Here is a 21,611-nt window from a genome sequence, read left to right on the forward strand (position 1 = left end):
CTTGGGCTTCTCTTTACCATCATCCCGGGAATCCCACCACTCCTCTCCCCTGTTAGAAGCTCTGTGACAAACTGGAAAACTGGATGTGAAGAAAAAGGTCTCCATTTGATTCCTGGCCCTTCAGTGTTAAGCACATTCCTTTGTCTCTCAGTATCACTCAGGTTCTTGCCAGCTTGGCACACAAGAATTTGCTGGAAGGCCAGAGGGACTCAGGATGGATGAGAAGTCTCAGTAGTAGGAACCAGAGGTTCCAGAGGCTGGAACAATCTGTCCAGGATGCCCCCACCAAGTCTGATGCCCATTGTGAACAGCTTGGCCTTACTCACTCGGGATTCAAAGTGCTGATTGACCAAGCCAAAGGTCTTGTGGATACATCACTTACATCCTAACAATCCACTTACACACTAACACTGCCACCACAGTTGTTTCCTCTCAGATAGGGAGGGGGCATTGGAAACTGGACAGCCAAAACAAACGGGCACGTCAACTGTACTCTTTGAGTCTGTCTCCCCATCTACACAATAATAAAATAATAATAATATCAGTTTATAAAAGGTATGTAGCTTGGAGATTAGATGAGATGATAGGAAAGCAATACAGTGCCTGGCTCGTGTAGACTTTTTATAACTGTTGGTTTGATCTGGGCAGGAGGATGAAAATATTCTATGTAGATGGAGTGATAGAAGCCAAGACTGAGAGGCCAGAAAATCTGAAAGGAAAGCTGAGGAAGTGTGGGGTTCCCCAGAATGGAAAGCAGACTTGGAGAGGAGGGACAGAGTCCTGTCTTGTTTGGGCAGCAGCCACCGAGAATGGTTACACTTGGCCTCTTGGGCCTTTGTTCTCCTGGATGCAGCTGTTCAGAACTGGGTGAGGACCTGGGCTCAGCTGAGATGGAGTCAGCATGCAGACCAGGAAAGGTAGAGCGGGGGCCCCGGAAAGGAAAGCCAGGTACATGGAGGTCAGGGATCAACCAGGCATGTGGAAACAGCCACTCGTGGACTGATAATGTCTGGCCCTTAGGTTCTCTTCAAGAGAAAAAGGGGAAGAAATGCTCTCCTCCCACCTTTCCCTGCTGGGTCCAACCACATTACCAACAAAGAGGAGTAGAATGTGGAGAAGGAGGTCAGGGCCCCTTAGCAAACACAGGAAAGTGAGATCCTAGCTTCAGCTCAGCAGCTGTGACTGCTAAGTCATCTAGCAAGAGTTCTCTCCTTGGAGGAGCCTCCCTGCCCTTCCTCGGGGCTCTCAGGGACCATCCCTGCCACCTCTGGACCCCCTTGGGGCTCTGTCTGGGCTCTGGCCTGGCCACGCCACACGGCATGCGGGAACTTAATTCCCTGTGAAAGTGAAAGTTGCTCAGTCGTGTCCGACTCTTTGCGACCCCCATAGACTACACAGTCCATGGAATTCTCCAGACCAGAATACTGGAGTGGGTAGCCTTTCCCTTCTCCAGGGGATCTTCCCAACCCAGGGATTGAACCCAGGTCTCCCACATTGCAGGTGGATTCTTTACCAGCTGAGCCATAAGGAAAGCCCAAGAAAACTGGAGTGGGTAGCCTATCCCTTCTCCAGTGGATCTTCCCAACCCAGGAATCAAACCGGGGTCTCCTGCATTGCAGGCAGATTCTTTACCAGCTGAGCTATGAGGAAAGCCCTGACCAGGGATCAAACCCTTGTCCCCTGCAGTGGAAGCATGGAGTCCTAACCACTACATCACCAGGGAATTCCAGGAAATTTTTAAACATATTTACTTATTTGACTGCACCGGGTTGTAGCTGTGGCATGTGGGATCTAGTTCCCGACTAGGGATCAAATGTGGGTTTCCAGTATTGAGATTACAGAGTCTTAGCCACTGACCCACCAGGGAAGTCCTCAGACAATGTTTTTAAAAAGAATGTGGCTAGAATTGAACTGAGCCTTGGATAAATGGAGGGCAAAGAAAAAAAGTATTTCAGAGACTGTGGCAGGAAAAATATGGCTGGAAAGATAGGGCACAAATGACAGACTGACTTGAAAGAGGGAATCGTCTGGTTTTGTTGGGTTTTTTTTTTTTTTTTTTTTGGCTATACTGCATGGCATGGCATTTAGGGTCTTAGTTCTCAGTTCCCTGACCAGGAATCCAACCTGCACCCCCTGCAGCAGAAGTGTGGAGTCTTAACCACTGGACCACCAGGGAAGTCCTAGTAGCCAGCTGTTTTGGGAGGGAAGTGGACATTTGTGCTTTCTCAAATATTTTGTCTGGTCTGGAGAGAAAAGTATAGTTATTCCCATTTTACTGATGAGGCAGCTGAGGCTCAGAGAGGAGAAGTGACTTGCCCAGAAAGTGGCTGAATAGGAATATAATTAGACCTGTCTAATTCCTGAGCCTAGAGAAGAAGATAATGGAATTCATAGCCCTAAAGGTGGGCATAGTTTGGGGTCCCTGGCCAAGCACCCAATGCCCATGTCACCCACCTCTTGCCTTAACAGAAGGAGATACATGTGCCTCGATCCTGATTCCACAGTGTGACCCCTGTGCTGGTGCAGGAGGGAGTCGAGGCAGTAAATGGCAGGTGGTTTCATGCCCCCAGCCCTTGATATACACAGCTACTCCCAGTTAATGTGCTGTCCTTCCCTCACCCACCTCCTACTCTCCTGGTCTTCTTTCAAGTTTGAATCAAGCCTCTCCTACCCTCAGGCCCCTCAGAATGCCTGCTGGAGTTGACTTGACACTTGACCTGGCATTAAGCCTCTCCCTCCTCTACCAGCACCTGGCCCCAGGCGGTGCCCTTGAATGTTTGCAGAGTGAATGGGTGTGCGCATGTGCCTGGGGAATCCCTATCCTCCAGGCTTCCAGGGAAAGGCAAGGCGTCTGATGCCCCAGCCCTTTTCTGTTTCTCCTCCCCTGCCCTGCTCTGTCTCATTGATGAGGTCAAGGCCTTGCTAAGTCCGGCCAGCCTAGAGGTCAAGGCAGCCACCTCTGTCTGCAGAAGCCAGTGGGCCTCCCAGGCAGGGCGGCAAAGTCTGCCCCACCCCCTGACCCTGCCGGGCTGGGCGTGGGAGAGCAGAGGGCACAGGGCACAGGGCAGGGTGCGTAGGGCTGGGAAGGGCTGAGGAACCAGGCCATGGGACCATCTTTGAGAGGAGGAGGCTACCTGCCTGCTGTCTACCCAGGGGGCAAGCCAGCTGGGGAGGAACCACCTGTGCTCTCTCCTGACCTGCCCTGAGAGCATAAGAAAGCAGTCAGCCCTGGACCCACTGTCAGATGTCTGCAGTCCAGTCTTCACTAGACACTTGGTTAGAGCCAGGCTGGGAGTGGGTGGGTTGTAAAGATGAGTAAAAAAGATGAGTAAGATCCATTTCCTCCTCTAGGGGAGCTCACACCAGATATTTAAGGGACACTAAAATATAGCAATACTCACTGAGCGCTTGAGCGTCAGACACTGATCTAAGTGCACAGATACCCATAACTAATGGGATGGTCACAACAATGCATGGGGATAATGAGGCACAGAGAGATTGAGAAGGCTGCCTGGGGGGTTTCCCTGGCCATCCAGTGGTTAAAACTCTGTACTTCCACTGTAGGGGCCATGGGTTCCATCCCTGGTCGGGGGACTAAGATTCTGCATGCTGCGTGACATGGCCAAAAAAATTAAAAGAAGATTGTCCAGGATCACACAGTAGGTTGCATGTTGGGATCCACAGTAGGCATCTGGCAAACGAGGTCCCTGCATTTAGGCTTCACACCACATCTTCTCTGCCAACCCCAGTGCTGGCTACCCCAGCCCACACTTGCAGCATCTAAACCCTGGCCCTGCTTCCTCATCAGCAGGTTGGTAGGCTCTGTAAACTTGTTGTTGGTTAGTTACTAAGTCATGTCCGATTCTTTTGTGACCCCATGGACTATAGTCTGCCAGGCTCCTCTGTCCATAGGATTTCCCAGGCAAGAATACTGGAGTGGGGTTGCCATTTCCTTCTCCAGGGGATCTTCCCAACCCAGGGGTCAAACCTGTGTCTCTTGCATCTCCTGCATTGGCAGGCATATTCTTTACCACTGAGCCACCTGGGAATTTGCCCCTCTGTAAACGTTCCAGGCACCAAAGTGTGTTTTAGGTCCTTTAGGGTATCACTACTTTTGTTGCCCTTTACCACCCCCCATGGTTACATCTGTCCTGTGGGCTTGTCTTCTCATCCTGTGGAAGCTTCAGGCTCCTGGGACTCATCAGTCTCACAGGCCCGTGGAAGGTTTTGCACAACACAAGTGATCAGGTGTGGCTGTGGTTTGGTGGGCTGATGGAGGGTGCTTTCTCTTCCCCAGGTCTCTGGAACATGAACAAAGTCATGCTCAGCCTGTACACTGGAACTACCTGAGGAGTTTTAACCACTGCTGAAGCCCAGATCCCACTCCCAGAGGTTCTGCTGTAATTGGTGTGGGGTGCAGCCTGAGTGTTAGGATTTTAAAACTCTCCCAGGGTGATTCTGATGTGCATTCAGGGCTGAGAACTCCTTTAATGTAATGTGCTAATTATTAACATTAATTGTACATCTCTCTGTCTGAGAGTAAGTGCTAGGGGTACCCTTGGGAGACAATAGGAAACAAGACAATTATGGTCTCTTACCTTGTGGCATTCACATTCTAGTAATTCAGTTTAACAGACTTTGCTGGGTTGGGGATATCAGGAAGTGTATGGGTACAAAGATTAACAAGGCGTTGTCCTTGCCCTTGAGGAGAAGAGAAGTGGACATTCATTACAACTAAAATAGAGGAAAGGGAATATCAATTGGGTAGAAACCAAGAGTGGTAGGCTTCACGGGAGGAGCCATCTAGCGGGGAGATCAGGGAAGTTTCCATGAAAGATATGATTCCTGAGCGGGCCCTTGAAGAATGGATAGGATTTTGTAGGATGGAATGAAGCAGTGATGATGCAAGGGCTTAAACAAAAACATGGAGGCAGGAACAGCCAATAAGCCAAGCTGGCAAGAGAGCTGACGTGCACACACAAGAGGGAAGAAGATGTGTGTATGCAGTGGGGAAATGCAGGTCAGAGCCTTAAATGCCAGGGGAGGCATCTGGATCCATGCAGAAACTGAAGCTGAGTGCGTAATTCTTAGCTGTTAATACCTGGACCTCCTCCTGACTTCATCCTGGAGTAGGTGTCCTTGCTGCCGCCACCCTCAGGGTCTCCCCTTCCCTGCCACTCTTGCCTTGGTCCCATGTTCAGTGTTCAGTCGCTGCCCTCAGCGTCTAATGAAGTTACTCCACCCCAAACACAAAATGCATTTCCAGGTGGTACCTCCCTAGGCAATGCATTTGGCAGGCACAGAGGAACGAGCACCAAACTGAGAATCAGGAGGGGGCCTGGCTCTAATCCTAGTTCTGTCTCTTACCAGCTGTGTGACCTTGGGCAACTCCTCTTCTCTGAGCCTCAGTTTCCTCATCTGAAAAATAACCAGGCTGGATGGAATGATTGATAGTGACCCTTACCGCTGCAGCATTTTTTGACTAGTTTGCTGTGTGTCAATCCAAGAATGTTCACTTTGCCCTGGACAAGGACATTGCAGCTGCAAAATAGATATTAAGCATGAGACTCAGAGGGGGAAGGGATGGCAAGGTGACATGTAGGTGCTTGGGCAACACAGCTGAGCCCAGCCTTGCATTCATTGTAGTGCAGGGTCTGGCCATGTGAATGAAGACCCTTCCAGATGATTCCAGCCCCCAGCCATTCAAGTCACTCCCACCCACTCAAGTCTCCTTAGTTGAAGCACCAGACATCCTAGAGCAAGAGATAAGCCATATATACTGTGCATTGTCAGTGTTTCTAACCCTCAAAACATGAGTCAAACAAAATTGCTTCATGCCACAAGCCTGGGGTGGTTTGTTACATAGCAATAGATAACAGGAAATAGGGGAGGAGGTGTTTGAAGGGTGGTCTGAGGATGAAGGTTCCACCTTATGCTGGAGAAACTTTTCTAGTGGGTATCCTCCTGAGCCCATTGACTTGGAGAACCACCTCTGGTCTTGGATACTACTCTACTCAAGGTAGCTGGGTGCTCTTGGGAGAGGTGGCTCAAAGCCTGTGCTGTCCTGGAATGTTGTCAAGTTTATGGACAAGGAAGCTCGGGCATCTTTCTAGAGGCTGTCACAGACGCTGAGGTACCAGTCAGTTGCGGGGTGGGGGAGGGTTGGTTCATCTGTACATCTTGGCACCCCAGTATCTAGGAAGGCTAAACTGGGGACGGGGAGTTGCTCATGTGAGTAGAGATCCTCTGTGTGTGTGTGTGTGTGTGTGTGTGTGTGTGTGTGTGCGCGCGCGCTTAGTTATTAGTGTCAGACTCTTTTCAACCCCGTGGACTGTAGGCTCCTCTGTCCATGGGATTTTCCAGGCAAAAATACTGGTGTGGGTTGCCATTTCCTCCTCCAGGGGATCTTCCCAACCCAGGGATCCAACCTGAGGATCCTAAGTCTCCTGCATTGGCAGGCAGGTTTTTTTTTTTGAGCCACCTGGGAAGCCCCAGAGAGATCCTCAAGGTGCATCTTATACACTCTGTCTCATTTCAGCCCACAGTAGTTCTGTTAGATGCTGTAAGAAGGGGTGTTTGCCTACTTTACTGATGAAGAACAAGTTCAGGGACTTCCTTGGCAGTCCAGTGGTTAAGACTTCCCACTTCCACTGCAGGGGGTAGGGGTTCCATCCCTGGTGGGTGAACCTGCATAGCCAAAAAAAAAATAAAGAAAAAATAAAAAGAAAAAAATCACACATTAATTAAAAGAAAAAAAAAGGAATAAGTTCAAGTGCCATGACCAAGACTGGTAATGGCAGAGCTTTGAACCAAATAAAAGACTGAATCTGTAACTCTGTCCTCTGGGACTATCTTAAGGAGCTGCCTGGATGGCCTAGGGGGGAAGTTCTGGGAAGGGGCCTTCATTTCTTTAAACATCCTCTTGAATTTCCCTGGTGGCTCAGATGTGTTAAAGCCTACAAGTGTCTGCCTACAATGCGGGAGACCCAGGTTCAATCCCTGGGTCGGGAAGATCAAAAGAAGGAAATGGCAACCCACTCCAGTATTCTTGCCTGGAAAATCCCATGGACAGAGAAGCCTGGTAGGCTACAGTCCATGGGGCTGCAAAGAGTTGAACACGGTTGAGCAACTTCACTTTCACTTTCACTTTGTCTTGAAATAAGACCACTGAACTTGATTTACATTCTGTTTCCATTTCCTTCCACCACACCCTCCACTCTCATTCCTTTTCCCTCCCGGGATATTTGGCAGGAGGAAGAGAGGAACACTCCACTCCCCAGTCTTTCACTTGGGAAGGCAGGAGGGTGATGAGGGGCTTCACTCATCAACGTGCCAGGCAGGGCTGGGGGCACTGAGGCCAGGCTGCTCCCAAGCGGGGGTGGGGGTGAGCGGCCGGGGAGGTGAGGAGGGAAGTGTTCCCCCACCCCCATCACGGCCCCCACCCCACTGTGAACCGTGGATGGTAAGGTGTCCACTCTGGCTGGGAGGAAGGAAGAGGCCTGCTCCCTGGTGGGACTTCTCTCACGGTGCGTGCGTGGAAGCGGGGGACAAGGAAATACCACTTTCTGAGTGATCTTGCCAGGCTTTATCGACTGTATCAGCTCATGGACACCAGTTTCCAGGTGAGGCCTGGAAAGGTTAGCTGACTTGTTCAAAGCCACAAAGCATGTAAGCGGCAGAGTCCGCGAAAACGCCAGGTCTTGCGACTGGCTCTCGCCCCCTCTCCTGGGAGCCTCGGCTTTTGGAGGTACCCGATGCGACCTGTCAGGGAGGCTTGCAGCCCTCACCCCAGGGTGCCCCGAGGGGACTCCCGGCAGGGGGCGCTCCGAGCCGGGTTCAGGCCTCCGGGCGCGCCTCCAGCCGGCGCCTGGGACGGGACCCGCCGCTCCGCCTCCTCGGTGGCTCTGCGGGCGGGCGGACGAAGGGAGCAGAGCAGATCCGAGAGCAGCGCGCCCCGCCGGGCCCCCGGTGCCCACTGCGCCCCTACGCCCGCCGCCGCGTAGCCTCCCGCCGTGAGTAGCGCCCGTCTGCGGGCTCGACGGGCGGGACGGGGTGTGCGGTCCGGGGCTGGGCAGGAGGGGGCAAATTGCTCCGGGGAGTTAGCCGCCTATTCCCTGTCGCCGCCCCCCACCCCGGTTATGGCCAGTCTTGGCCTTAGGCGCTCTGGCCGGCTCTCGACCTCCGGGACCTGACTGCTGGGCCCCTAAGGCTGGCTTCGAAGTCTGCCCTTTTGACCAGAAGGATCGGGTGGGAGCGGTGGGCAGACCGAGCGCCTAAGGGGTAGATGGGAGAGAGACTTCCATCAAGTTAGGACTCCTTGACGGGGGAGAGCACCCCAGATTTCCGAGAGGAAAGGGGATCTGAGCTTCTCAGCATCCTACACTTAACTTACCTGCTTCTCCTCCTTGTGCGAGGAGCTGATGCGAGGAGGCTGCTCCATCCTTACCCAGTCAGCTTTCTCAGCGGCAGAAGGAAGCTGTGGTCCCTGACGTCTGGAGCCTGGGATGGGGCATGGTTAGGGTGGGCAGGTGGCCAGCCAATAGTCTGCAGCAGCCTGGGGTTTTGACCCCAGCGTATTGTCAACAGTTGACCTGACTCTGGGCTAGGCATTGTGGATGGCTCATGGCATATGTGGATCTGGCTGATCCTCACTGTAACTCTGCAAGGTGGAGGTTAGTCTTCTCACTTTGGGGAGGAGAGGTAGCCCAGAGGGGTGAGCACGGAGGCCATACAGGTGGTGGTAGGTTAGGAGGGCGCGCTGGAAGAGAGGATGCCTAACTACTGCCTCACTGGCTGGTGGGAAGGTCCTAGGGGCAGGTGAAGAGAGCACATGCCCTGGTATTTGAGAATCCAGTGGGGGTGGCGGGGGGCAGCTGGAGGTTGCCGCTGTGTTTTCTGACATTGTGTTTCTCAACTGCTTTGTATATGGCATTCCTTGAGAGAGTCCTGGTGACCGAGGGATGCTGGCACATTGGCCTCTTCACTATCGCTTCCGGAGTCCTGTTTGTCCCCAAACCACCAATCTCCTGAGATGTGTTTTTAGCTTCTGAAGTGGTTCCATTCAGCAGCCTTGAGAGAGGCTTGGGCAGGGGCACAGGGGTGTGTGGATGTGAGTGGGTGTGGGACAAGTTTTCCACTGGTAGGAAGGAGACCTGAACTGACCCTGACCCACTCCCTGTTCAGTTCAGTCTCTCAGTCATGTCTGACTCTTTGCGACCCCATGGACTGCAGCACACCAGGCTTTCCTTCCATCACCACCTCCTGAAGCTTGCTCAAACTCGTCCATTGAGTCGGTGATGCCATCCAACCATCTCATCCTCTCTCGTCCCCTTCTCCTCCTGCCTTCAATCTTTCTCAGCAGCAGGGTCTTTTCCAATGAGTCAGTTCTTTGCATCAGGTGGCCAAAGTATTGGAGTTTCAGCTTCAGCATCAGTCCTTCCAATGAATATTCGGACTGATATCCTTCAGGATGGACTGGTTGGATCTCCTTGCAGTCCAAGGGACTCTCAAGTGTGTGCAGGGGTGCGTGGATATGAGTGGGTGTGGGACAAGTTTCCCACTGGCAGGATGGAGACCTGAACTGACCCTGACACCCTCCCTGAGGCCTCTGCAGTTGTTAGATGTGGTAATGAGCAAGCAGGCTGCCCAGCAGAGCTGGACCTTCACCAGGAAGAGAGTTTTCTTATGTCCACTTAGGCAGGCGGCTGAGCTTCTCTGAGTCCAAGCTTCCTCATCAGAGATTGGGGTGTGTCACAACCTGTTTGCATGGAGGTGCACTGTAATGTCGGACGCCCCTCCCCTCTGTTGACAGCTTCCTCAGAGCCTGATTGTGATGAGTCTTCTTGGGAGGGGGTGTAAGGGGACAATCGTGGTCCCATGTTACTTGCGCTGGGTGAGGATCTCTGAGAGTTCAGCAGGGTGGACTGGGTCCCATGAGGGAGGGACTTAGTAAGGTTGAAATTTCCTTATGAGATAATCCTTCAGCCTTGGAGGTCCTCTCCTAGGTTGTTCCTCAGGAGGCCACTGGCCTCCCAACCCTGGAGCCACTGTTGGAGGGTTGAGGTGTTGTTGACAAAAGCCAGGGGAAGGGCAGCTGGCGTGGGCTGTGTGACTTCTAGCAAGTCCCTTCTGTCTGGACCTCAGTTTCCTCCTCTTGCAAAACAAGTGGGTTTGATCAGACAGCAATGGGTTTCAAACTCCTCCCACCCCTGAATTCTTACACAGAACCCTAATGTATAGTGTAGATAAAGTGGAACTTCTCTAACTTCCCTTGTTCATGCAAGTGGCTCCTGAGTGGAGACTAAAAGTCCTGTAGGTTCCTTGAGGTCCCTTTTTGTGATATGCAGATGACACCACCCTTTTGGCAGAAAGCAAAGAAGAACTAAAGAGCCTCTTGATGAAAGTGAATGAGGAGAGTGAAAAAATTGGCTTAAAGCTCAACATACCGAAAACTAAGATCATGGCAGCGGGTCCCATCACTTCATGGCAAACGGATGGGGAAACAGTGGCAGACTTTATTTTTTTGGGCTCCAAAATCACTGCAGATGGTGACTGCAGCCATGAAATTAAAAGACGTTTGCTCCTTGGAAGAAAAGCTGTGACAAACATAGACAGCATATTAAAAAGCAGAGACATTACTTTGCCAACAAAGGTCTGTCTAGTCAAAGCTGTGGTTTTTCCAGTGGTCATGTATGGATGTGAGAGTTGGATGATGAAGAAAGCTGAGCGCTGAAGAATTGATGCTTTTGAACTGTGGTGTTGGAGAAGACTCTTGAGAGTCCCTTGGACTGCAAGGAGATCCAACCAGTCCATCCTAAAGGATATCAGTCCTGGGTGTTCATTGGAAGGACTGATGTTGAAGCTGAAACTCCAATACTTTGGCCACCTGATGCGAAGAGCTGACTCATTGGAAAAGACTCTGATACTGGGAAAGATTGAAGGCGGGAGGAGAAGGGGATGACAGAGGATGAGATGGTTGGATGGCATTACCGACTCAATGGAGATGAGTTTGGGTAAACTCTGGGAGTTGGTGATGGACAGGGAGGCCTGGCATGCTGCAGTCCATGGGGTCGCAAAGAGTCGGACACAACTGAGCGACTGAACTGAACTGAACTGAGAAAGTCTATGTTAACTTTCAGAAATGTTGCCTAGTATTAGGGTTGGGGGCAGGAATATGAACTCTGGAGATTCCACTAAGGAAAATGTGGGCATTAAGATGGGCCTTGCCTGTGGTATGCCTGGAGCCAGTGGCCTGGGCCCCTAGCCAAAGGTTGTATCAGTGCCCTCTGCTGTGTGGTTTCATCTTTTGGGGGCCAGAAAGGTCCCTGTGCTTCTGGGTCCTTCTCTGGGTCCTAGGTGGCAACTAATTCCACCTCAAAATGTCTCCCCTTTAGTTTCATGTCTCTAAACTGGTAATATGCAAATCCATCTTGGGGAGCAATGTTATGAAGGGGCTTTAAGTTAATAGCTGTTTTTACCTGATGAGCTTTCTGAGCAGCAGGCTTGAGAAGGACAGCTGGGACACTACATTTAAATCAAACATTTTGGAGTGCCTGCTGTGTACCAGCTCCCACAAGGGGATAAAGGTGAGAATGTCACAACTCTTGCCCTCATGAAGCTCCAATAGGCAGGAGGGAAGGAACTCATATTTGTTGGAACCATCCAGGGACTATTAAAAACACTTTACATATGTTATCTCATTTGTCCCATAAAGCAGATATTAGACTCATTTTTAATTATTTAAAATTTTGATTGCACACAAAATAAGGGTATGTACGTACATCAAGAAACAGCATTGACAGCACTCAGAAAGCTCCTTGTGTCCCTTCCAGCCACAATCTCTGACCCAAGCATGACCACTATTCTAACTTCTAGCACCACGGTTCTATTTTACCTAAAAGAGAATCACACAGTTTGTGGTCTTTTGTGTCTGTTTTCTTTCATTCAACCCTATGTTTGTGAGTTTCATCCGTATTGTTGCAGGGAGCAATAGTTTATTTACTCTTATTGTTATAGAATAATTTCATTGTATGGGTATAACTCTATCCATTCTTCACTTGATGGCTATTTGGTTGTTTGCAATTTTTAGATATTACTAATAGAGCAGCTGTGAATGTTCTAATGTGGACCATTTTGGAAACCATCTACATGCATTTCTCTTAGGTATGTCCATAGATACTGCTCAAGAGTTTTCCAAAGTAGTTGTCCTAGTGAATACTCTCCTAAGCACTGTTTGAGAGTTCTCCAAATGTTCACTAACACTAGCCATTGTCTGGACTCATTCTCTTTCTTTTCTTTTTTAAAAATATCTATTTGGCCATGTCGAGTCTTAGTTGTGGCACTCAAGATCTTTAGTTGTGGCATGCAAACTCTTAGTTGCAGCATGTGGGATCTAGTTCCCTGATTAGGGATGGAACCCAGGCCCCCAGCATTGAGAGTGTAGAGTCTTAGCCACCGGACCACCAGAGAAGTCCCTAGACTCATTTTCTATGTAAGTAATTTGAAGCTCAGAAAAGTTGTACTGTGCTATGTGTGCTAGTAGGTGGCAGAGCTGGGATTCAAACCCAGGTCTGTGTGCCCATGCAGTCTGTGCTTTCTCCCTTTGGGTTACACATTGACATAGATTATGATATGAACCAGAACATGGTAAACTCTAACCCTAAAAATTTGTAAAGAGCCCTCTGTGAGAATTTAAAGAGAAGAAGAATTTTTCATCTGTTTTGTAAGGAAAAGAGTCGTGGAGGCTCATAGAGATGGTAGCATTTGAACCTGGCTTTGCAGGAAGGGAAGAGTTTTACTTGGAGGGCTCTCCAGGTGCCCTCCCCCCATCCCCATCTCCTCTGCCATGAAAAGGGCCCAACTTGAGCTGGGGTATAGCAGGGGTGAAAGTTTTGGAGGAATAGGGAAAGTCTACTTGGGGCTATAGTAGAGGATTTGTGGGGGAGAAGCTATGCTGAAATGGTGAGCTAGGGCCAAACTAATGGGTCTGGTTTGAGCTTAGTTGGTTCCCTTTGCCCCCAACTTCTGGTCACCCAGGATGTGAGCACAAGGCAGGGGCTCATGGCTTAGTTGGGGAGGTGGGACAGTTTCAAATCCAGCTCAACTCCTGATAGCAAATGCAGCTGGCCTCTAGCCAAGGAGGATGTTAGCTGTTTCTGGGACCACTCTCAGGGTATCTGTCAACAGAATTTTTTTGGAGTTTTCTGCTTTCATCTAGCTGTGGGAAATTAGCAGCTACTCCTACCTCCACCCCCAGGATCTGGCTCAAATGGTTTGTTTGGAAGTATTTTTGAAGCAAAAAGACGCTGATAGATAGCAGTCCTGCCACCCTCTGCCTAGTCTTAGGAACCTTGCCAGGAAGAGGGTGGGGTAAGGGGAGCCGAGCTTTTGATCTGGTCAAGCCAAACTTGCCAGAATCCCAGTTCCTTTTCCCCAGAAGGGAACAGAATTGGTCTCAATGGCTGTGGGAAGCAGAAACACAATGACCTGGGGATGAGTCAAACAATAATAGCAATAATCATCCTTCTTATTTGCCCAGCAGTTTATGTCTTTATCACAGTGGATCCTCACCTGTATGTGTGAAGTAGGTGATATAGATGCTATCACCCCAGGTTACAGAGAAGGGGGACTGAGTCCCAGACAGGGAGCCAGACTGCTATGGGTCTCATGACTGATACACACTCAGACTAGCCTAGGACCGAGGATCCTGTTCTTTCAGGATTCCGTACTTGCCAGGCCCTGCCTGAGCAGAGTGAAAGCCAAGCCAGTAGGAGGCTCTGTGATGGACAGGCAGGAGATTGGCAGGTGACCCTGAGAGTAAGACCCGGGAGCCAGGCCAGTTCCACCTGGAGGTCTTCAGGGATGTGTGTGCCTCAGTGGAAGGGAGAGAGGCAGGTGGCATCTTGGTACCAGAACTCTGGTTTGTAGGGGGCAGAGGAAAGAGGCTGAAATATAGACATCACCTGAGAGTTAGAACAGCTCCAGCCACTTGGCATTGATGAGACTTGCCTTTATGTAATGGTGCCTCCCAGTGTGGTGTAAACAGTATTTTGGGGCTCACAGGGCGTGGGCATGGTTGGTATCTGATTGCCAGGCAGAAGAAAAACTGGCAGTGCCAGCCAAAATGAGCTCTGAGAGGCCTTTGCTAATGACTCTTGAAAGATGCATCCACAGGTAGCTGTTTTTTTGATTTATTCTTATTTTTATTGGAGTATAATTGCTTTACAATGTTCTGTTAGTTTCCACTGTATGGCAAAGTGAATCAACTATATGTATACATATATCCCCCTTGTTTGGATTTCCTTCTCATTTAGGTCACCACAGAGCACTGAGTAGAGTTCCCTGTGCTATACAATCGGTTCTTATTAGTTATCTATTTTACATAAACTATCAATAATGTATATATGTCAATCCCAATCTCCCAATCAATCCCACCCCCCCTTCCACCTTGGTATCCATGTATTTGTTGTCTGCTTCTCTGCCTCCATTTCTGCTTTGTAAATAAGATAGTCTACCATTTTTGTCAGGTTCTACATATACGTGTTAATAGACAAAATGTGTTTTTCTGATTTCCTTCACTCTGTATGACAGTCTCTAGGTCCATCTACATCTCTACAAATGACCCAATTCCATTCCTTTTTATGGCTGAGTAATATCCCATTGTATATATGTATTCATGGGTAGCTGGTTTTATCTTTGTGTTGTGTTTACTGTATACTGGGCCCTGCCCTTGGAGTGCTGTCCAGGGTGGCATGTGGCTGTCCCAGGACTAGGGGGCTCCCTGGGGCAGGAGGATCCCAGGGGAGGATGCAGACGATCTCTTCTGTGGAGTGGTGATGCTCTGCATGGCTCAGAGTTGTCCTGAGGTTCTCACTAAGGTGCGCTGGACAGGCAAAGTTAGCGGCACATTACAGACAGGAAACAGGCCTCCCACTGGCAGGAGATGAGGTCACAGAGCCAGTTGTGGGCAGAATTGCAGCTAGATCCTCAGGTTTCTGACTCCCGGTGCCTATTGTTATTTGTCACACCTCCTCCCCCATCTTTCCCTTAGGGCAATGAGTGAACTGCAAATCTGTTCAGACTCAAAATTGGGTGGTACAGCCCCTGAGGGAGCTGAGGTCACGATAATCCCTTACTTTTCTACTGTGCTTTGTAGTTTATAAAATAATATCCTGATTTGCAGTGATTTTTACAGTATTAACCCCTTTTACCGATGAGGGAGTTAAGACTCTGCAGTTTAAATGACTTAGGTAAAAGTGGGACTTGAACCTGAAACTTTTTTTAAATAATTTTTTTAGCTTTAGTGAGGTATAATTGACATACAACATTGTAAGATATTTAAAATGTACATCATGGTGATCTGATACACTTATACATAGTGAAAGTATTCCCCTCTTCTAGATAATTAACATGTTTATCACCTCGCGCACATTTATCCTTTTTTTTTTTCGGTGAGAACATTTTCCTCTTTCAGGAAGTTTCACTTATTCTGACTCAAAACTGAGTTCTTTTTTTTCCTGCATCACAGCTGCCTCTTTTCTCAGTAGATCTGAATTTCGTGAGAAGAAATCGCCCAGGTTGCCCATGGCTCTGTTTTCTCTGAACATGTTCAGAGCAAATCTTCCTCCTTAACAAACTTGAATTAATATAGATCAAGTAGGAACCATACATCATTGGCCACAGGTCCTGAGGAGAGGCTCGATCAAGCCTGTTCTTGAGGAATGAGGGCTGTGAGTTACCCTTCAATTATTAGCCATTTACTTTAAGGCCTAGAGTCAGACTGGTACCAATGGACACATCTGCGCTAACCTCAGGATTTCTGCTGTTTCAGGGCTGTACGCTCCAGGCCTCAATGAGGAGCCCAAACATGGAGACGTTCAAGCAGCAGAAGGTGGAGGACTTTTATGACATCGGGGAGGAGTTGGGGAGGTAAGTTGCTATGAGAGCTGTACTGATCGGTAGATCTTATAGATCACGGGCTTGTCACAGGGCTTGTGGAAATCTTTACAAACAATCCAGAGAGTGATTCATTGTCCTGGGTGCCTCTGCAAGTAATCCTCTCTCTGGAAATAAAGACTTGCCAGCAGAAGGGACTAGAATTGTTGAGTTCCATGTTTTCAGGATAACCCGACTGACAGTTATGGCGAATCTAAATGACTCTTGTTTTATCTGTTACTTTGCTCCCAAAGCCCTCCCCAGGCTCTGGCCTGAGACCTGACCCATTGGTTCTTTTCTGAAACCCACTTGGGATTCTCCATGGCTCTCAGGGTTTTGTTCTGTAAACTCAGAGCCTGAATGGAAGGTGAAATCATCTTCCTGAAAAAAGCTTTGCGTCGAGTGACAAGCCACGCAAGCCTGATTGTGACGCTTCCTTGGATCTGAGTTATTGGGTGCATTTTCAGGTTTGCTAAACCCACAAAACGGACAGCGATAAGCTCAGATCTGAAAGTAGTTACTGTCTGGAGAGAAATGAAGATTTTCTGAAGCTCTTTCCTTGTCTCTCATTTATAACAAAGCTAGTATTCGGGTGGTGTTTTAGTGATTATAGAATACCAGTCCTGGAGTTTGGGTCTCTTAACAATTCATGAAATGGGAATAATTTTCACTCTTGTTTTTCATGAAGAAACTGTGTTCTAAAGAGTTTAAGAAAGTTGCTCAGCCAGGAAGGGATATGGTTAAGGTCTGGCCAGTCCAGTCTGTACCTGCACATCTGTCATGCTCTCTGATGCACATGGTTCTTGCACACTCACAGTGCATGTGCTCACAGTATACCCAGCCCCATCCCTCCACACACCCAGTGGAGTAAAAACCTGGGGGTTCAGGGCCTTCCCTGTATCCGTGGTGTGAACAGGAGCCTTTCCCTTTAAAGAGTTCTTGTGTCAAGACTCATTCTTTTACTTCTTTTTATCTTTCTTTATTTTTTGCAAATATATGTATATACTTACTTCCTTTTATTTTAAGCATGAAGATCATATTGAATTTATGTTAGTGCCTTACCACAGATTTTTAAAAACTTTTGGCCATACTGTGTGGCCTTTGAGATCTTAGTTCCCCAACCAGGGATCAAACCCACGTCCCCTGCAGTGGAAGCACAGAGTCTTAACCCCTGGACCACCAGGGAAGTCCACTACAGCTTTGAATATTACATCTTAAAGTATTATACAGGTTTGCTCATGTCATTAGATATCTTAATGCAATTTTACATTCCCTTGTACATGCATGCCTCAATTATTCAGCCTTTTCCCCTACTTTTAAAAATATGCAGTTTCCATTTTTTAAAATTTTCATTACTAAAGCTGCAATGAACATCTCTTAGCAGAAATTTCTGATCCTGTTTTTGGTTGTTTCCTTAAGATGGATAACTCGAAACTGGGTCACTGGGTACTTTTATTTTTGAAGAAAAACTAGAAAAAGCTTCAAAGCCAGAGGAGCCTTAGTCAGGGAAGAACAGAAAGTGCAGTTACAGGAGTTCCCTGGTGGTCCAGCGGTTAGGACTTGGCACTTTCACTGTCGGGCCTGGGTTCAGTTCCTGGTAGGGGAACTAAGAACTAAGATCCTGCAAGACATGTGGCATGGCCAAAAAAGAAAAAAGAAGTGCACTTACTTCAAGTTCAGGAAGTGCTTGTCCTGGCTGACTGGCCAAGTCAGGGAGCAAGTGTCTACAGAGACCCCCAAAGGGGAGATTCCTCAGCATTCCGTCTGAACCGCTGCCCCTGGCAGTCCAGAACCTAGGAAGGGCTGGGGAAAAGGCTGAAGGGCAGTCACCTGAACTCTGCCTCTGAGTGGGAAGCGAGGTTCTCTTTGACTTGGGTGCTTCTCCTGACTTGTGATGTCAGGGAGAAAGTGGCCCCTCAGCAACAGAACCTGGCAGGCCCTACCAGTGGCTTCTTAAATTTAATTTTCAAAACTTTTTGGCATGCCACAAGGCATGTGGGATCTTAGTTCCCGACCAGGATCGAACTCTCACCCCCTATGTTGGAAACTGAAAGACTTAACCACTGGACCACAAGGGAGGTCACCTTGTTGTTCAGTTGCCCGGTCTTGTCCGACTGTTTGTAACCCTATCGACTGCAGCACACCAGGCTTCCCTGTCCTTCACCATCTCCCAGAGTTGTTTAAATCCATGTCCATTGAGTCAGTGATGCCATCCAACCATCTCATCCTTTGTCACCCCCTTCTCCTCCTATCTTCAGTCTTTCCCAGGATCAGTGTCTTTTCCAGTCAGTTGGCTCTTCACATCAGGTGGCCCAAGTATTGGGCTTCAGCTTCAGCATCAGTCCTTCCAATGAGTATTCAGAATTGATTTCCTTTAGGATGGACTGGTTTGATCCCCTTGCCATCCAAGTGACTCTCAAGAGTCTTCTTCAACACCATTATTTGAAAGCATCAGTTCTTCAGTACTCAGCTTTCTTTTTAGTCCACCTCTCATATCCATCCATGACTACTGGAAAAACCATAGCTTTGACTATACAGACCTTTGTTGGCAAAGTGATGTCTCTGCTTTTTAATATGCTGATGTGTTAATATAATGTCTCTGCATATTAAGCTGTCTAGGTTTGTCATAACTTTTCACCCCCCTACATTGAAAGCTCAAAGACTTAAACCACTGGACCACTAGGGGAGTCCTGTACAGTGGCTTTTGATTCGATGGCCTTGTGTTGGCCACATCCTGTGTGTAGGTGTCTGTGCTAAGTGCTCAAGGTACAGAGATGAGCATGACACAGGGAGTCTTTGCCCCTGGAGCGCCAGCCTGGCCGTGGCTGTGGGCACAACAAGGGCAGTATTGACTGGGATTATCTCGGGTGGGCTGAGAACTGAGAAGTCAGGATGGGTTGTTGGTGTTGGGCTCTGAAGAAGGAAGTAGAAGCAGTTTCCTGTGGAATTCCTCTATCGTTCCTTCTTAGTTCTGTCTCTTCCCGACTCGGTACATCAGAGATGTTAGAACTGGAAGAGACCTCATGTTTCTGGGTCCTCTACCTACAACAGGGTGTGAAGGCCACGTGCACCTCGCAGCCTGGGGCACCTTGGAGGACCACTGCCCCCTTCCTCACACACACCCTGAAACTTAGATGCTAGCTGGACACAGGGCAAGTGAAAGACGGCAGAGGCCTAAAGGCAATTTTCATGGCTGGCTGTCCTAGGATTTGTGGTCTAGAGGTCAGGTGAGAGGGAAGGCCTGTAGACGTCTTTCTTCCAAGCCCCTCGTCTGACCGACCGTTGAGGAAACGGAGGCTCAGAGAGAGGAAGGGTCTTGCCTGGGGCCCTAAACAGGCAGAAACTAGAGCTGCCTTCAGAGGGGATAGCCCTATCTGTCTTTCGTCCCCTCTTCTTCACGGGCTCACTGTGAGCCAGGCGTTGTCTGAAGCAGTGACAAAACAGACATTCCCGTCCCCCAGTGGCTTGTGTTCTGTAGGTGGAGGAAGACACTGAACACGTGATGGAGGGGTTGCAAAAGGACACATCACTCCAGAGTGCATGGTGGGCTATGAAAGGAGAGAGTAGGACACACTGAGAACGGGGAGCATAGTTGGGACTGGGTGGTCAGGGGAGGCTGCTCCAAGGAAGTGGCAGAGGATAAGTGTGCAGGCAGAGAAAGCAGCATGGACACAGGCCCTGAGGTGGGGAGAGCCTGGGCCCTGAGTTGCTGGCCGGAGGCCTGTGTGGCCATGGAACATGAGCTGGGGACAGGCAGTGCTAGCTGAGGTTGGATATACAATTAGAGGCCAGTCTGCAAGCTTCCTGCCAACATAGACGGTTTGAGGTTTGTGTACTTCCTAGCTGTGCAACCTTAGGACAACTTACTTGACCTCTCTGACCCTGAGTTTTTTGTTTTTTGTTTTTTTTTACTCATAAGATAGAAATAATAACAGTAGCTGCCTCATGATTGTAGGGATGCAATGGGATGCTGAGTCTGCAGGGTTCCTCAGAGTTGGGTACTAGGTGTTGAGTGAACACCTAGTTGAGCTTCTGCCTTTGAGCTTGAACTGCCTTTAAGTTTGGGTGTCAAGACCCTGTCTCCCACCTCCAGACCCCCCAGGAGGACAGTGGGAGTCTCCCAGGAGGAATAGCCGTAGGGGTTGTTCTTACATTTGGGAGGAGCAGTGTGTAAACCTTCTTCGGTTCTCTGCCCTTGCCTAGACTCAGGGCTGTTTCACTGATTTTTGTTGTTGTTCAGTTGCTCAGTTGTGTCTGACTCTTTGCAACCCCATGGACTGCAGCATGCCAGGCCTCCGTGTCCCTCATCATCTCCCAGAGTTTGCCTAAGTTCATGTCCATTGCATCAGTGATGCTGTCCTTGTCATCTCATCCTCTGATGCCCGCATCTCCCTTTGCCCTCAATCTTTCCCAGAATCAGGGTCTTTTCCAATGAGTCATCCATTTGCATCAGATGACCAAAAACTGGAGCTTCAGCTTCAGCATCAGTCCTTCCAGCGAATATTCAGGGTTAACTCCTCATTAAGCCCTTACTATGCAAAAATGAAAATGAGTGAGAGTTACTTTTCATTTTTCACCTGTAATGACAGGTGGAGCTCACAAACATCATGTTGAATGAAGGAAGGCAGACTCAGAAGACTCATACTCTATCATCCCATTGGTGTCGAGTTCAAGACAGGCAGAATGAGTCCCTGATGCTAGAAATCAGAATAGTGGTTATTCTTGAGGGACTAGTGGCTGAAAGAGGGCATGAGAGGGACTTCTGTGGGGAAGATATTGTTGTGTTTCTTGATCCGGGTGCCTATTTCACTGATGTGTTCATTTCATGCGTATAGGTTAGGCCATCATTGTATATGTACATTTTCCCGTACGTGTGTGTATCTGAACTGAAGCCACGTTTTAACAAGGAATCTTTAACTGCACTCCCTGCCCTCATCTGGCCCCTGAAGAGCATGTTTCTGATGCCTTTGGAAGGTTAGTCTGGGTGTGTATCAGCCATGAGGCCCATAGCTCTCTGGTACCCTGTCTGGAACTCAGTTCCCCTCATCTGTAACCTGGGGTGATAGCATCTATATCACCTACTTCACACATGCAGGTGAGGATCCACTGTGATAAAGACATAAACTGCTGGGCAAATAAGAAGGATGATTGTTGTTATTATTGTTTGACTTATCCCTAGGTCATTGTGTTTCTGCTTCCCACAGCCACTGAGACCAATTCTGTTCCCTTCTGGGGAAAAGGAACTGGGATTCTGGCAAGTTTGGCTTGACCAGATCAAAAGCTCAGCTCCCCTTACCCCACTCCCATCCTGGCAAAGTTCCTAAGACTAGGCAGAGGTATGCCCTTATCTTAAAAATAAGAGAACATCTGTGAGAAAAGCTGCAGAATCCAGCTTTGGATCTGGACCACGTGCCCTGGCCTGAGAGTCCTGGGCATGGATGGGGTCTGCCTGGCCCTGCACACCTCACTTGATTTTCTGGCTCACATTCTGGCACCAGCCTACTGGAGATGCTGGAGGTGGCTGGCTGTTTCTGGGAGCAGTTGGAGAAATGCTGGCCTGCAGTTTCCGGCCTTTCCCAGCTTGGGTAGCCACTGTAGGGTGGAGCGGGACTCATAAAGGGAAACCCATCTAACCCCTCGTCTGATAGGTGCGGCTAAGACTATAGAGGGGAAGTGGC

The 21,611-nt window shown here is 49.0% G+C and overlaps 1 protein-coding gene and 1 long non-coding RNA gene across 10 annotated transcripts in view; one reads left to right on the top strand and one right to left on the bottom strand.

The window, feature by feature from the left end:
• Nucleotides 1-2,031: 2,031 nt before the first annotated feature.
• Nucleotides 2,032-8,462, bottom strand: LOC145512836 (uncharacterized). Its single transcript, XR_014058851.1, has 5 exons — nucleotides 8,393-8,462; nucleotides 6,585-6,687; nucleotides 5,368-5,418; nucleotides 4,599-4,701; nucleotides 2,032-4,301 (listed from the first exon to the last, which is right to left on the bottom strand). It is a non-coding gene; the product is annotated as an uncharacterized LOC145512836 (long non-coding RNA).
• DAPK2 (death associated protein kinase 2) overlaps nucleotides 5,913-21,611 on the top strand; it is a 135,848-nt gene continuing 120,149 nt past the window's right edge. For 6 of the 9 annotated variants that reach the window (XR_014058850.1, XR_014058849.1, XM_081507439.1 and 3 more), the window contains exons 1-2: nucleotides 7,907-8,012; nucleotides 15,830-15,927. Coding sequence is in view for 7 of the 9 variants with exons in the window: in XM_081507439.1 (XP_081363565.1) it covers nucleotides 15,851-15,927 (77 nt within the window). In the remaining 2 variants the exon portion in view is untranslated. Of the gene's footprint in view, nucleotides 6,134-7,906; nucleotides 8,013-15,829; nucleotides 15,928-21,611 lie in introns of those variants that run through there. The other 3 variants (XM_081507441.1, XM_081507436.1, XM_081507440.1) reach the window with 2 other exon arrangements.

This window comes from Giraffa tippelskirchi, chromosome 7 (genome assembly GCF_054371585.1).
Source record: "Giraffa tippelskirchi isolate mGirTip1 chromosome 7, T2T-mGirTip1v1.2.pri, whole genome shotgun sequence".
In the NCBI taxonomy this organism is placed as follows: domain Eukaryota; kingdom Metazoa; phylum Chordata; class Mammalia; order Artiodactyla; family Giraffidae; genus Giraffa; species Giraffa tippelskirchi.